General features: G+C 33.1%; 1 protein-coding gene across 1 annotated transcript; it reads right to left on the reverse strand.

Annotated features, from left to right (window-relative positions):
- Positions 1 to 13,240: 13,240 nt before the first annotated feature.
- On the reverse strand, positions 13,241 to 15,525 carry LOC149548426 (protein LURP-one-related 8-like). Its single transcript, XM_089794858.1, has 3 exons — positions 15,283 to 15,525; positions 14,726 to 14,941; positions 13,241 to 13,453 (listed from the first exon to the last, which is right to left on the reverse strand). The coding sequence occupies exons 1-3, from the start codon at positions 15,523 to 15,525 to the stop codon at positions 13,274 to 13,276; spliced, it is 639 nt and encodes a 212-aa protein (XP_089650984.1). The 3' UTR covers positions 13,241 to 13,273.
- Positions 15,526 to 17,561: the final 2,036 nt, after the last annotated feature.

Consider the following 17,561-nt stretch of genomic DNA (forward strand, 5'->3'; position numbering starts at 1 on the left):
ATGAGATTAAAATATGAGAAATTAATTAAAAAGATAAAAATCAAGTATATTTAATAAAGATATTTTAATCGCATTAAGTGTGCATGGGATTAAAGTTAATAAAATAATTAGAGAAAAGTCAAGTGGAAAATTAAATAAAGTAATTTAATAATTCATTTGATGTGCATGGAAAAGTTAAAGGAAAGATTAAGAAAGATAAATAAAAGCTAATATTGAGTTAAGACTTGTGAGCAAGGAGTTCTCCCGAGTGAACGCACAATTAGTGCCCCAATTTAAGGAGAGAACTCTTTATCACAACTTTGGGGGGGTTCATTTTCGAGGGACCACAAATTTTGAAGAAGGAAGAAATTTTCGAAAAGTAGAAGGTTCTGAGAGGAGGAATTCTCTCTACAAATTTTTGGGGTTTAGTGATTAGCATTAGTGTCGAGGTAGATGATTCTGACTTTTGCATGTTTTTAATATGCTATTTTTTTCCTGTCTTCATTATGTCTATATAATAGATGCCTAGTTAATTCTTGTGACAAAATTTATCATATGATGTTTCTCTAGTGTGTGAGTTAAAACTTATGTGCATGAGAAACTATAAATATTCAATATATTATTTCTTGCATAGATCTTGAAATTGGAAAAGAACGGGATAGGGATTATGTGATAAAATTGAAGATCTTTTCAAAGTTCAAACATTCTAAATCGATCAATAAAATCTCCCTTTCAATGGATTTAAAATTGAGAATTAAACCAAGAAGGGTTGAAAGTCAAAGAGGAAATCAATCAGAGAAATGGGTTTGTAATGATATAGAATTTTTAAATAAAAATTTGAAAGGGTATTCGTATTTCTCCTATTAGATTAAAATAGTAAATTTTGTTTTTTTTAAAATACATATATATTAAAAGAAAAATTTGTATTAGTGTGGGGGTAACCATTTATAACAATTTATATAAAATATTTTTTTTTTATATTGAAAAAAAATTAGGGAGGGGTGGGTTTGACCCACCCTGTACCCCCCTTATCTCATATGGCGACCTTAATGGCTGTCATAGTAGTAACTACTGCAACAACAGTCTACTACAATAGGCTGTCGTAGGCAGCCAGTATTAAAGCCGACAGGCTTAAAACGCATTAATTTTTTTTTTTAAGGTTTTAAAGTTATTAAATTAATTAATTTCAAAGTATTAATATTATTCATTATAAGTTAGTTTTTAAATATTATTTAATTTATAAATTTTATTAAAAGTTGTAAAAGTTATTTAATTTAATTTAATTAAAGTTTTTTTATAATATTTAAATATTATATTATTAATAAAGTTTGTTAAAAGTGTTTAATTTATAAAAGATTAATTAATCGATGATATTTAATTAATGTATTTAAAATAAATTTATGAAAATTAATTAAATGTTATTTAATAGACATTAGTTTATTTAAATAAAATTTAATTCAAATTACTATGAGCATCAATTAGTATAACAACGGTACTTTTTAAATTTTAAATTCAACTTTAGTAAGAAGTACTATTGTTCTATCAAAAAACAATAAAAAAACTCAAACAAGTATAGAATTTACCCTTAGTAAATTTTAGAAGATTGACTTCAAAATATGAGGTAAATCTTTGTTTTAACTAAACAAATTCATGGGTTAACTATAGGGTAATACTGAGGATCCTATACACTTGAAAACATACATTGAAATGCAAACTAAAACTTTACATTTAAACCTTATTGTGTATTTAGAAATCAAACCCAAACTATGAAACTATACTACTTTGGTTGTACTGTCTATGCTTTGGGGGTTTTGGGGTTGACTTGATGTTGACTAGTTTAGGTTGTTACCAGAGGCTTGGGGGTTCTGTGAATGTGATGTTATGCTATTTTGATCTCGATCTTTTAAACCCAACCATGGTGATGTGTTTAGTGTGCTCTATGATGGATGTATTTATTGATTGTTATTGCTTCCCAATCTTCTTGTGTGAAGTTGAGGTGTATGTTTATGAGATACCTGACTTAACCATTTTTGAGTCCTTGATCAGTTATATTTGGATTACTTTCCAGTCGCCTGGATGGGACTGGAGTTTTTTCTTGATCTTGATGATGTCATGTTGTGACATGTTTGACTTGACCATTTTGGGGTCTTCAATCAGTATTATTTTGGGAAACTTTCTGATTGCTCGTTGAGAACCGATGGATATTGTGACTTATCATTTGATGCTTCTAGTTGCTTGTAGAGAACTAGTGTGATTATTATGATTATATTTATGATACTTTCTAGTTGATTGTATAGGATTGAGGTTATTTTTATATGATTATGGATTTGTGCCTAGGGTAGGTTATCTACTTGTAGTGTCAGGAAGTGGCTTGCAATGAGGGTTAGGGCCCTAAGTGGTTGCCAGGGTAACTCATTGTAAGTTGTTTTAATAAGTGAAAACATTACACTAAATGGGGATTAAAATGAACCTAATAAGATAATTGTATGTTCTCGCCCATGCCTAAAGTGCTAGTATAGACTAGGATGAGAGTAGAGAGAACTCTTGGTTGTGACCTTGCATTCCATAGTATGCCTTGTTAGTACAAGAGGATACTAGTGGACATGTAAGGATCAGTAGGGACCATGGAGTCCTAAGTTAACTACCTAGGTAACTTCTACGTGATTCATGTGATGACACTTGCCCGCTTACAGAGTAGGTTTCCTATGTGTCTTGTGTGCCTCTTGGAATTAGATGTCGATCTGCCTTAGAACCTTTGAGTTAGTATACTTTTAGTATTTCTTGGACTTAGAGAGTACTTGTGTTATGTGATTTGATATCATGTTTGGGACTTGAGACTATCTCCTTAGCACAGTGGGAGTGGACCATTTAGGTTCCATGTGGTCGGGTGATAGTGCTTTGTACTCTTACCATTGAGATCTACCTGTAGTCACCGTGGCCAGAGCTTCTTGGGATGCTTGTTTACCATGTTTAGGTGATGTTATTTACTGATGCATTTACTTATATTGATGATTAGCATGTTAGATTTCCTTATGCTTATGTTGTAGTATGTTTAGGAGTGACATCCCTAATTACTATAGTATCGACGATCTTATCGATTGTTTAGGATGCTATGCATGGGGGATGGCTAGGGCCCATAATGGTATAATGATGCTATTGACAGTTGGGAGGAATTGCACACTTAGTTAGTTATGTTTTATGATGAATAGTTGTATTACGTGTTGGATGTTTTATCTTTTATGATGGATGGATGTATCATGTATGGTAGATGGTTTCATTACTTTATTGTAATTTGTATCATAGATTCGAAGAGGATGATGTATTTATGTTTCTACATATTTATATTATTTTAGCATTTCATACCTTGTGACATGTACAGTGGATAATTGAGCATTCTGAATTAATTTGCCAATAGGCATTCGGAACAAATGTATAATATGGACTTTGGACTTTTCATTATTCTTTCATTTGGATGTGGTAGTTGTTAGACTTAGTATTACATTAAATTTAAATGTAATTCAATGTCATGGGATCCTTAAGAAATGTAACCTATTATATATGTTTTTGTTGACTATAAGTTATTGCTTTCGCTACTATGTGTTTACTTCAAAAAAAAAATGTTGGCAAACTTAGTAAAAGCTTTAGGTCATTTCTTTTGGGTCCCTTGGCAGGGCATTACACCTCCCTAGAAAATATTATGTTTATGATACCAGGCATCAACTTGATAATCTTGATGTTCTTTTCCTTCAAGAGGTTAAAGTTGCTAGGTTTCTTATCAACTCATTTTCCATATTATTTGGTTGGATAACACCATGTTTTCTTCACAACATGAGGTTGGTTGAGATGGTATAGTCACACTTCTCTCCCTTTGTTTACTTTCTTCATTTATTTTGCATTGTTCTGACCCTATACAATTTTTTTTTTTTTTTTTGCTATCTTTTCAAAATTATTCTTTTGGCATTATTAATGTTTATGCTCCCAATGATGTAGTTCATCACTCACACCTATGGTGTTGGTTGGTAGATCATATGCCACCTAACACTTGGGTTTTTAATGGGGACTTTAATATGGTTTAGATGAATACTGATAAGGAAGTTATTTTTCCTTTTTGATGGTCATCTAGCAAAAGAGAAGCCCAGTTCTACATGCATAACAAGCAGGGCCTTTTTTATCCTGAAGCTAACTACCACCAGTCTTGTGAGGTTTGGCATACTTGGTCTAGCTTTCTAGTGGTCTCTGATAGGGTGTTTAAGAGACTGGATTAGTCCTTCTTTTCTTTTTCCCAAGAGTGTGAGCTACCCATCACCCCTTTACCTGATATGACATTGTAAAATCATTTCCCCATTCTTTTTTTTGTTATTTGGAAGACAACCCAACCCCATACTTTTAAACCCTAGTTTTATCTCAATACTTCCTTGCTATCACATTTGCCCACCATTTTCCACAGTCTTCATGTCTGGAACCTTGAGCCCAAGCCCCACACCTTAGCTACATGGATTTTATGGTGGAATGATGCCATCAGGTGTACTGCAATATTTCTTCAAATTTACGTGCAACAGTTGGCCAAGTATTGTAGATGATCTTATGAAGCCACCACAAAGTATCTTCATATGACCTCTAAAGCTCTTTCCATGAATGTGTTTGATACAATTTATAGGTTCAGCTTGCCAATCTTCATCACCAAAGACAAGTTATAGATAGTTATTTTTGTTAGAATACTCAGATCAACACTTGCTTCCATTGGTTGGAGGTTGGCAATCAAGATTCTAAGAATTTTTTCAATGCCTTATGGGCTTCCCACTCTACTATAGGAATCAAGTGTATTAGGGAGGACCAACAGGTTTTTTTTATCTATTTGATATCCTTCAGGCTTTTGTGTGCCACTATGAAAAGGTTTTCATTATGTAGTGTCCTTCTACTACATGTGACCAAGCTCTACAAGCCTGTGTTGCTACCACTCCTAACAAGCTTTCCCCTAAGTAGTATGTCTTTTGTGAGAAGAAGCTTACACTTTCTGATCTCAATGAGGTTGTTCTCTCCATGGTTGATGATAAAGCCCCTAGGTGCGATGGCTTCCCTTGTGAATTTTACAAGGTCTTACGAGATGATATTGGTCCTAATCTACATAAAGTCTATCTTGAAGCCTACTATGATCATTTCTTAGGCAACATAATTAATAAGAGAAATATTAAGTTCATAGCTAAAGATGGGGATCTAGAAGACATATGCAACTAGAGGGCCATCACTCTATTGAATGTTTCTTACAAGATCATTGCTAAGGCCCACTCCCTTAAAATTGGGCATCTGCTACCATAAATTTTTTTCCCTGAACAATCTAGCTTCATTAAGTCTAGATATATTATGGATAATAATTTTTTGGGGGGGAAGGTATGGGATGGGCTCATAAGTCCAAACAACATGCCTTGTTTCTTAAGATTGACTTTTCTAAAGCCTATGACCAAATTGAATGGCCTTTCATTTTGGCCATACTACAAGCCCTACAATTTGGTCCTATCTTTCTACAATTAGTTCAAATGAGTTTAGGGATGCCTATGCTTGTATTACCATCAATGGACACCAATATGAAGATTTCGGGTTTTTTGGATCTATTTGTCGAGGTTTTTGTTTGGCGCCTTCTCTTCATGTTTTGGCTACAAATGGATTTGGCAATCTTCTTGCCAATGCCATTTCTTTGGGCCTTGCATGTGGCATCTCTGTCCCTAATTTCATTGCACAGCTTGTGAATGGCCATTTTGTGGATGATTCTTTTCTTACCCTTCTTGAAGATGAGGACAATATTGCCAACGCCTTGTAATGCTTGGATACTTTTTGTCTCACCTCAAAGTCCATTATACAGTGGCATAAGACCCTCTACTATAGACAACCTTTCTTTCTATGCCTCTAATGGATTCAATGCTATTACTAGAAATGGGTGCAGCATGAAGAAATTTTTCACTTTTTGGGCATCCCCTTTGCATTTCAAGCCTCCCCTATGGAGCTATGGAATGCAATCACCTAGATTGAGAAGAAGTTGGAATATTAGATCACTAAACCTGTTTCCCTTACTAGTAAATTTCAAATCTGGTCCAAGGTGCTAGGTACTATATACATGTTTATTATTCCTCTTGCTAGGACTCATCAAAATCTTCATACCTCAAGCTTGAACACCTTTTGGGGACTTCATTTGAACCTATGATGCATCACATCATGGCTTCCACAAAGTGGCCTCAAATTTTTGTTGTCTTCCCAAAGACTCGGGTGGTCTTGCTCTTCTTTCTACTCTAAAGCAAGGCAGTGCCCTTTATGGAAAATGGGTCATTCAGACTCTCACTGGCGATGATGCCTGGAAAATTTTGTTGTGTCACTAGATTTCTTCAGGCTTTCTGGTTAACTGGCTATTCTAAAAGGGGATTGGCTTTCAAACCCTTTTTGTGACCATTGATCCAGTGAAAATTCATGGTACTTTTGTTGCTAAAAGAATTAGGAAATCCTTGGAAGCCATTAAGCCTTGGCTTCATTGGGCAGGCGATGTGTTCACAGATGGGTTCTCTATGAACTAGCAAAACTTGTGGTGGTCACCTTTTTTTGTTGTCCAAGGTGTGCCTCTTGCCAAAATTCAAGGAGCTAGCACTCTACACTTATTTAGATGGGGAATCAAGACACCCAAAGAACTCTTTATAGAGTTAATATGAGTCTTTTTTTATGGGAGGACATGCAAGTGCAGTTAAAAATTAACTATCTAGATTGGTAGATAGTTGATCTTCTAGATTTTGTGGTGCCTCCCTATATGTTGCACAAGCTTGGTATTCAATCTTCTCACCCATGGTGGAAGGATTGGAAGTAGTATCTTTCCACTCCTCTAACCAATTATAAAGCCAAGCTAGGTTATTAGTGGCTAATTCCCCACCTTCCTATGGTTGAGATCCTCAACCAATGTTGGTATTTGTAATCCTCTCACAAGACTTGGAGTCTTATATTTTTCATGGTTTGGCAAGCTATCATAGAGCTGGAGATAACTCACTTTTCTTGGTGTATTCTCTTCTAGGGGCTACCTTTGGGCCCTCGACTCTGACATTTGGGTGTCCTGAACCCTAGACGTCCATTTTGTGGACAACTAGAAATCTTCTTACATATTTTTTCGTTCTGCAAGAGGGCCTAAAATTAATGGCACTAGATCCAGGATTTCTTCAAACCCTTTCACCTAGAGGCATTTTCCTAACATATAATTGTTTTGGGAGATTCGACTAGATTCCCTATTAAGTATTCCCAGATCTAGCATGCTTTCAAAATGAAGATTTTGTTTACTATCTAGAAAGATTGCAATGTAGTTTTATTCCCTAACATCTTTCTTGATATAAATATTTCTATATACACTAAAACATGTAGTTTTAGTAACATCATCATCCAGATTCTAGTACAAAATAACAAAGTGATGTTATAAGTGGTCCACCTTCAAGAACTTTTGGCTCACTGGGGTAATGTCTATTGCACACTTGCTAGGGTGTCATTGGACACTTTATTCAACTATCATACACCTCCTCATAGTCGTCAAAGAGGTTGTAGTATCTTAGCTTAGTCCTCACATACTCCCAAGTCATAGCCTTCATGCTACTCTCTTAGTGGTAGTTTTGATGGTTGTCATTGCTTGGACTTGCCTCTAAAGAGGCTAGGTTTAGCCTGGTCTCTAGTGGCTCCTCCTTTTACCCTTGATACAGGCTTTAGGCCAAGTTTAGGCTTGTCCCTAGTGGCTCCTCCTTCTATTGATTTGGTCTTTCCCTCTTTATATAGTGACCCTAAATGGGCATTCCCCAAGTTGGATCTAGCTATCTCTTCTCCCAAGCTAGAGGGAGAAAGTCCCCCTGAGCCTTCGACTAACCCCATTGATTTCTAGGGTTATGATGACAAAGATCCTCCCTTGGTTGGCACTGCTTTTGCAAACTTAGGGCTTTGTTCTTTTTTTTTGTGTTTTGTTTCTCTATCTTCAGCCTTTGGGATTTTTATTTATTTTTGTTGAATAGTTGATATCTTTGACCATGTGTCGTTTGAACTTGTAGGGTGATCTCATATCCCCCAACCCTTTTTGTGAATATGTAACTTTAATATTTAATTAATAGAGAAGGGAATATTCATTAAAAAAATTTCTTAGAATCTCTCCATTGATGGTTTTGAATTATTTTTTTGTTGTACAAAATCATGTTTGATTATGTCACTCAAGTAATAAAATCTTAGAAGTTGTACAATTTTATATTGAATGTGTAAATTTTTTTTGAATTACTATTAAAAAAGAATCCACATATATTGTTCATATGAATATTTTGTTCTACTTTCAACACATCAAAGGTGGAGAAAATCATCATTAAATAAATATATTGACTATTTTGTACAATAAGTTTGATAGAACAATTGAAATGGTTGACTTTTTTTTTAATTAAGAAAAGCAACAATTAGTGGGTGTTGACCTAGAGTACAATCAGACCTCTAGATACCAATAACAAAACATTACTAGCACCTAGTAATGAAAGATACCATAAGATTAGATCTTCCTCTATCAAAGAAAAAGGTCCACAAGCGACTAAACCACCAACCATGGTCAGTGTTGTAACTAAAAATCTTGGGACAAGCCCCCAAAATAGCTTCAAAATTAAACCAAAAACAACAATAAAGGACCAAAGTGTACTCTTTAAAATTGCCAACAATCACTAGATTATAGGGACAAGGAAAACTAAACATCATCAACAAAAACAAGAGATAAATTCAGGCCATTCACACTTGTCAAAATCCTAAACAAAAATATAAAACCAAACAAGGCTATACCTCCAACCTTGGCAAACATAGAACATATCTTCCGACCATGGGTCTAGGAAAAGCTCAACATCTAGCTTTGGAAAATATAGTCAAAAGTATTCCATCCCCTCAAAAACTCCCACATCATAATGAAAATGAGAGGATTGGGGAGGACAAAGATCAACCCCCAGATGTAAGAGTTTCTCCCCCTTCTTCTGCTAACCAAGATACTAAAAGTAGTGCAAGTACACAACATTTTGATGAGAGTTTCCTTTGCTTCTCATTTCCTAAATATGATTTCCAGCTCAATAGGAGATTGCTCCATCTCCATAGGAGCTATGAATGTAGAAGAAAAGAGGAAGACCCAAGCCACTGTCGAGAGAAGTAATACCCATCTCTGCACAAAAGCATTTATTAGCTTAGTCATATCTTCTTCACCACGTGAAGTATAATGTTCAAACATGCTCTAACCATCCGAATCTCTTGAAAAATGAAAGGGATACTTGCCAACAATAGAAGAAGAGTACCTACTAAAGATTCATCACCACTTTCCCCTAGCAAAAAAATGTCTCCATAAGCTTTACCCCCACCTCAATAGGGTTATCCACCTCAATAGGATATAGGAAACTGAAGGAGAAGACCAAAGGACACCTCCACCAAAGAAAAAGGGTTTTACAAGGGAGGAGAGATCCATCCCATGTATTGAAGGTAGAGAGCCCCTCCATCCTAAAACACAACTCCAAACAAGGAAGGCCCCTAAAGGCCTCCATAAACCACCACAATCCCCAAATAGTAGATTTTGGGGTAGGGATAAACCCCACATAGAAAGCTCTAGAGAAAGAAGAGACAACAAGGCCAACAGGCACCAATCTACAACACTAGAGACCACCAACATCTATCTTGGGAAAGGAAAGATAATAGAGCAAAAAATAACCCAATAAGCTACACTAGAGATCATCAATGCATCTTAGGAAAGTAGAGGGAGTTGGGAGAAACCCCTAATCTATTGTAACAAAGATCACCAAATAGACAACATGACAAACAACTCCCAAACTGTTGCTCCATATACCACCTACCCAAAAATGAAGACACTAGCAAGATCCATCTGGTTCTTCATCTTCACCAGAATCTACTTGCAAAAAGCCATAGCCACTCCAAACACTAGCACGAATCTTCCTAGCACAACCCAACTTCATAAATCCATCACAAATATGCACAGTCCAAATTTGCCTAGCACAACCACAATCCAAGCTCCCGACGTAGATCTACCCAAAACTAATTTGCCAAAAACATCCCAAGTTCCCAAAAGGAAGATGAAAGAATTCCCCATCATCACCATCTTCATTATCCCCCTCTTGGCTTCCATCACTTCCCATTGAAACCTTAGCATTGTCAGCTTCATCCGCTTCCATTGCTTTCTTTAGAATAATTGATTGACTTGTTAATGTACTAGCATGGTTACTATCCATGTGTTCTCCTTAGCATATTTTTGGGTAAAAGTTAGTTATGTACATTAGAGTGGGATTCTATGGTGTGAAGTAGATAGGTGCAAAGTAACTAAGATAAAAAAAAAATGCTAAAGTTTGTGAAAAAATAATTTAAAATTAAAAGTTATTTGTACATAGGAAAAGATTTGAAATAATTCTAGATAAATTATTAACATGGCAAAAAAATATGATTTTTTAAATTTTTATTTTAATAATTTATAATGTGTTTTAATATGTGAATGACAAGTATTTTAATTTATTTTTTCCTTTTGAAAATATATTATATATTCAAGGTTTAATAGAGACAAAATGTGCATGTGTGTATGGTGGATCTAGCAACTAGTAAATGAACATATTTTTAAAAATTCTTTTGTGGGAAAATGCAATTGATATGGAGTTGGAATGAATTTTTTTTATAATTTTTAATAAATATTATCATAATTAATTATGTAATAGAATTAAAAGTTTTCTATCAAACCTTCAGGATATGACCCTCTTAATTTAATACATTAATTGAATGGAGTTTGAAAAAGACTTGTAGAAACAAAGTGTGATGAACATTAAAAAACAAATTCATAATTATATGTATACTAGATGATTTTGAAATGTGAGATGAACTCACTTTAGACAATAACCTCATATTCCACATTGAGTAAAGTACAAATCCCTATTTGAAAGCACTCTAGACCTATGATATTTGATATTTGTAAGGAAACATCTATTAGTTATATAAATGTCCTTGTAGCTTTATCATGTCATTGAATAATTGGTAGAGTATATATATACTAGGTTTTTATTCTATGTTTTTCATTCTACTATGATGGATCACATTGTGTGATCCAAAACATCTATACAAGAAAATTTACATAATCAAATCTAGAAACTACATTCACAAATATTATGGATGGTGGAAATTCAATAGCTCTTAGAGTATATATATACTAAGCACATAGTATGCAACTTTTAATCATAAGTAATATTGTGGCATGCTCAAAATGTAGACATGCCATATTGCACATTTTTGTTTATTGAATAAATGAAATGAATTACCATATTGAACATTTTCTATCTATCTTTTTATGAGATCTAGCTTTAATGCTATCTATTAGCAATGCCAATTCATGATTATCTAAGAAACATATGTACCTTTCTCTTTGATTAAATAAACAAATTTGTTGTTAACTATTTCACAACCATTATACATTTCTCTCTCTCTCTCTCTCTCTCTCTCTCTCTCTCTCTCTCTCTCTCTCTCTCTCTCTCGGAAACTTCATCCACAAAATCATTCTACTATGCATATGAAGCACAAATCTTAGACATAAACCTCTTCAACCTGAAACCAAAGATTAAGAACTAGATACTAAGAAATTTGATATTAGTGAAAGGCTATAGCCATTATAATATTAGAAAAATATTTATTTATTAACATAAATAATTTAGATAAGATCCATAAAGGAGCAAAAGTTATTACACTAAAATAAAAATATCATAACACAATCAAGTTTCTCCATTATTTGCATAGTTATATTCAACAAAACAAGCATGTTGTAGATAATTTCTCAACACTAGGATGGTCATGGAAGGGAAAAAACTAATACAAGAGTAGAATCATATACCAAATAGTTGAAGAACTAGTAAATGAGCATATTTGATGTTGAGGCTTAGAATGATTTTTTAATAAATATTTTTTTGTAATTAATTCTTTAGTAGAGTTAAAGTGTGTCTCTCAAACCCTCCATGTATGGCACTCTTAGTTTGATATAAAAATTGAGTGGAGTGTGAAATAGACTTAACACTTGTAGAAACAAAATATGACAAACTTTATAAAAATGTCCACTTATACTATATTACTTCAAAATGAGAGATGACTTCACTTTAGATAACAGACTCATCTTCCACATTGAATATGGTACAAAACTTGATTGCAAAGCAATGTTGACTTGTTAAATTTAATATTTACAAAAGTATCTATTGATAAGAAAGTAGCTTTTTCATTTATTTTAATTGGTAGAGTATATATAGACTAAGTATATAGTATGTAACTCTTTTGAGTCAAAAGTAATGTTTTGGCATGCTTGAAATGTATGCATGCCATATTGAACATTTTTTAGTTTTTGAAGAAACACTATGAATAATCATATTAAACAATTTCTATCTATCTTTTTATGTTGTTCAACATTTATACTACCTATGAGAAATACCAACATGACTATCTAATAAACACATTTCTTATTATATAGTAATCAAGTTAATTTTGACCGTATAAATACATACCTTTGTCTTTTCCTTTCATCAAATTATACATTAAATAAATTATATACATATTGTGAATAAAAATTATTATTTTATAATTATAACTCAACTATAGTACAAATATATTAACTAACCAAATAAACTAAGCTTTAATAATTATTAAAATTGAATGCTGATACAAACTTATCAATGAACCGTTCAACAACTGTTATCAATTTGACTATTATTTTTTCTCTTCCATATTGCAAATTTTCATCTACAAAATAGTTTAAACTATTCATATAGAATACAAAAATAGAATCCTCTTCAACCAAGAATCAAAGACTAAAAGATATCCATTCCACACCACATATAAAACTAATACTAATACCAAAGAGTTCGATATAAATCAAAAGCTTTATTTATCAACATAAATCGAAAGCCAGGATTTTCTAAAAAGTGGAGAGGAAAAACTATTACAGTATAATACATACTGTAACACAATCAGTTTACTTTACATAGTTATATACAACAAAGCAAGCACGTTGCAGATACTTTCTCAAGAGGATGGTCATGGCAGGGGGAAAAATGAACACATCTAACTCTGGAAACGTGCAACGAACTTGTGGGAGTCGAACCGGAGACCGCATGGTACAAATTTAATGTACAGAAGGTATTAAAAAGCAATTTTTAATGGAACAAGTACACTTCTGAGCTGGGCTTTTCAATGCTTCAGGTGAATCCTTTGCCTGCCCTGCTCGAGCGCGTTTATCATTTGTGATTTAAGCTTCTCACTTGTTTAACAATCGTCTTAGGAAAGTTGGTTTGTTGGTTAGACTGTCAAGAGTTATTACGATCCCCATTATCATTGGTTGCTCATATCCAGGCTGAACTACTAGACTGAATACATCTTCCTGTAGCATGCAATTGCATGCGCTTGGACTGCTTGTTGCTGCTTGCTTTCTTTTCACCTGAAACACCACAATATCAGTTCAATGCATAAGTTGGAGTTTCATTCAATACTTCAATTTTAGATAAGAAAATTATATTTTACAATATATTTATTAGTATGATTTTAGATAAATTATTTGAATGAGTTGAAGTTTAGAATGAAATGATGTTAAGATTAATGGAAACAGATTTTCACCATTCATGATAATTATTTGCAAGTGTTTTTCAATTTGATGTGTAAAGTTATTTTAGTGTCAACATTTCGAATCACATTCCCGTGATCTATCATGAGGATGAAACCAAGCATAAGAGAGCAAATGGATCTTTTCAAAAATGTTAGGTCTACAACTTAGATCTTTTCAATTTGGCAAAGAAAGTTGCAGACCAAGAATTTTTTTAAAGATCTTTATGCTTTCTTATGCTTAGTTTTATCCTGATGATGGATAATGAAATGATTTGAAATGACAATGCTAAAAAACTTTACACAATCAAACCTAAAAGTTCTTGCAAATGATATTAAGATTGTTTGATGTATCAAATAGTTTTGTACTATAATTTCAAGTAAAAATTACTTCACGGTATTGGTCATTTTTCAACTATTTTTAATCTTATGAAACTACTTTTGAATACTGAATATTTTTTGATGGTGGAAGATAAAATTATTTCAGTAAAAATTAAACTAAATATTCAAATCTTTGGTCAACAAGTAAAGTTGATGGTCATTCTATCACTACTCTGAGTAAATGTAAGACTTTGAAAATATCAGAGATGAGACTTTGATCTTATCTTGATAAATTTTGAAGAAAAAACAATGATACACTTCAAGACTTAATAAGTTTATACCAGACTCATACTATAATATGAGAAATAAAATTACCCATTACTATGAATAGAACAATCTGATATATGATTACAGCAGCGGAAAAGGAAATCGAACTGTATCAAATTAAAACACCCACAAAAATTGGGAACGCTTAAGATCTGGTTGGAAGTAAGATGGGTATACTCAATTGAATTGGGTTATAAACTGTTGATTTAAATATCACATACTAAGACTATTTTAAAATTTAGAAATGTTAATTAGTTGAAATTGACTATTGTTTTCTAAGCTTAATTTACTCTTTACTTCTTAATATGTAATGTGTTTAAGAATGACTGATTATAGATAATAAAAATGTCAAAAAAACTTTTAGTGTTGCAGAACTGATTAAGATTGTTGAAAAAGCTCTGTGAATCAAGGATGGAAGACATTGAAAACGTTCTTATTTAATTCTTCAGAGCACTGAATTTACCTCTGCAACTATGCCGCCTGCAGTGTTATAAACTGCACAAGACTTCTTGCAGAAAGATCCTTCCACATAAAATTCTGGGTTTCTAGATGAATTCAGGGAGATCTTGGCCAAAGTTTTCTTTTTCCCACTTAACCAACATCTACGCGTGGATCTTTTAATCCTGAATATCAAATTCTTGTCACAAAAACCCTGCCACTGCCTTCGAATGCTAAATCTCTGTTCCAAAACACAGAAAAAAGAATGATTGTTAACTAAAAGAATATTTGAAGTAAAAGTTGGTAATATTGAGTAGACTTCTATAATCTATGATAATAAAAAATTGAAATTTGATTGTGTGAACATTATTCATCAATGTTTTAGATCACATTCTATGATTTATCATGGAGAAATATTGATGGATCATAAGAAACTTTAATAAAAATAACACAATCAAGAAACATTGATAGATCGTAGAATACGATCTGAAATGTTTCTTGAATAACACAATCAAATCTAAAAGCAATAATCGCTCTATGTATTACAAAAGTCGCCAATGGGGGAGAAAGAGTTTGACATGCCTTGCGTTTCAAAACAAGCAGATCATTTCCAGTGGCATCCATGAGAATCATCTCACTGGTGGGATTGGAAGCATAATTATCAACTCTGAAAAGAAGGTTGCCATTAGAGTCATAGACAGTAAATCCTTTGCTGTTGAACAGAAGTGATTTGTTCCATACAGTCAAGCTAACAGGCTGAGCTTCTCCTTCATGGATCCTTCGATTCTCTCTGATTTCAGGTACTCGAGGATGAATCTTTGCCATTTTGAGCAATTTTCTCTTCTATTTTGAAATTGAAGAAGATGGACTCTTCTTTTTCTTGTCAAGATTGAAGCAAAGAAGTTCTAAAAAGATGTAATCTTGGATTGAAACAAAGATGTAGTCTTGGATTGAAGCAAAGAAGAAGTTCCCAAAGATGTAATCTTGGATTGAAACAAAGAAGTTCCCAAAGATGTAATCTTGGATTGAAATTGAGGAAAACAATGAAGCCAAAAGAGAGTTATAAAGAGATAAAAAGTGAGCTAGTTCGTTGTCAATGACGTGCAACTTGGTTGAGTTAATGTGGAGGCCACATGTGCGCAATGTCTTAACGTGGGTGGAAGATACCAGTTTTGGTTTACTCATTTCTCCATTGCCACTACTTTCTACACTTGACTTGTGACTTGTTTACCACTGCCACCCACTACTCCTCCATTTTTAATGATATCTAGTCTTGGAAGAGGACCCAATTTGGACAATTTAGTGTGGCAAGACATGACTGATTTGTCTATTTTGGATTTCTCTTGTCTTTCTAGGTCAGACTACAATTAGTTTACATGGGTACATATCATGTGAAGTCTAAAAGTTTTAAGCATTTATTGCCGCCAGTTGACTGAATACAATTGATTAGGGATTAGGCTGACATTATTTGATTATGTCATCTCTCAAGTCTTGCAATTTTTTATATTCAGTTGAAGAGATACCAGCCAGTTCAAAAATATATCAGTAATTTAACTTGTGCAATTCGAAATTGGTCAGTGAGAAGAGTGTATTCTCTTCTTTGTAAAGTTATGGATGATTTTATTTATTTACCACATATTCAATTGATTGGGCACAATTGATCAGAATTAAGGTATTGTTACTTGATTATACAATTCATCAAGATGGATGGATTTCATTTCAGATGACTTTTGGAAAAGTAGATATTCTAAATATTTTTACTTTCAATTAAGAGATGTTACCAGAGGTTCATAATGCTATGCAAGTAGTAAAAGAACTTTAGATGTGACATATAGATAGATATGAGACGACATTATCACAACTTCATACTCTTATACAAGTAGCGAAAACAACTTTAGATGGGACATATAAATAGATGTATTTTATATCTGCAAGGATATAAATATTCTATGGACATGAACCTTGTTATTTTGATCTTCTACATTTTAGTCACATTCTTATTCATGATTGTGTCAAAAAAAAACTGCCATTAGATTGTTGGCGTGCTTGTCTTTGATGCCCTTGGAGGCATCATACTTCTTAATATGGCCCATACATCATTTAAAGTTTGAACACTTTAATCATTTATAATATGCAACTTACTAAATAAAATTGGCTAGGGTGATGATATGGTCATCCATGAAATTACATACCTAACATAAATGATCATGGTGATGGTGTGCTTGATTATACCGTCCACCAAATTTCAAACCTTTCGACATGTAATTTAACAAATGAAGGATTATGTGCTGAATGACTCTAGTAGAATGGGTACCCAACTATCTTTTGTTCTCTATCAATGCTCCCAAAATTTTTATGCTCTACATTCTTCGAGTCAAGGGAAGAGGACCCATTTTTGAGTAATTAGCTCTTGGTAAGACATGATTTAATGTACATATTTTACAATCTTTCAAGTTCTTGTAGATTATAAACAATTAATTATTATGGTTGGATCTTCAATTTTCAAAAGCTTGGAACATTTATTAGATTCAATCAATGGAATGCAATTGTTCAAGATGATAGTGTATTCTATGCTCTTTGACTATGTAGTCATCTATCAAGATTTAAATCTCGAAAAACAATCTAAATACTGTGCAATTTTTAAGTTTAAAACATAATGTAATCTGAGTGAAGGGAAGAGGACCCAATTTCGAGCAATTAGCTTGGCAAGACATGGTTTAATGTATATATTTTACAATCTTTAAAGTTCTTGTAGATTATAAACAATTAATTAATATGGCTAAATCTTCAAATTTCAAAGGATGATGTATTCTATGTTGTTTGACTATGTCATCGATCAAGATTCAATGTCCAAAAACAAA

Source organism: Cupressus sempervirens, chromosome 7, assembly GCF_028749045.1.
Source record: "Cupressus sempervirens isolate cs-2001-9-10 chromosome 7, ASM2874904v1, whole genome shotgun sequence".
Classification (NCBI taxonomy): Eukaryota; Viridiplantae; Streptophyta; class Pinopsida; order Cupressales; family Cupressaceae; genus Cupressus; species Cupressus sempervirens.

Bases quoted from the DNA above. Each gene is read 5' to 3' on its own strand.
- LOC149548426 (XM_089794858.1), bottom strand. From the start codon at position 15,525: ATGGCAAAGATTCATCCTCGAGTACCTGAAATCAGAGAGAATCGAAGG. The intron at 14,942-15,282 runs GCATGTCAAACT...GTTTTGGAACAG, and splicing joins TGCTTGTTTTGAAACGCAAG to AGATTTAGCATTCGAAGGCA. The intron at 13,454-14,725 runs GTAAATTCAGTG...GTGGTGTTTCAG, and splicing joins CAGGCGGCATAGTTGCAGAG to GTGAAAAGAAAGCAAGCAGC.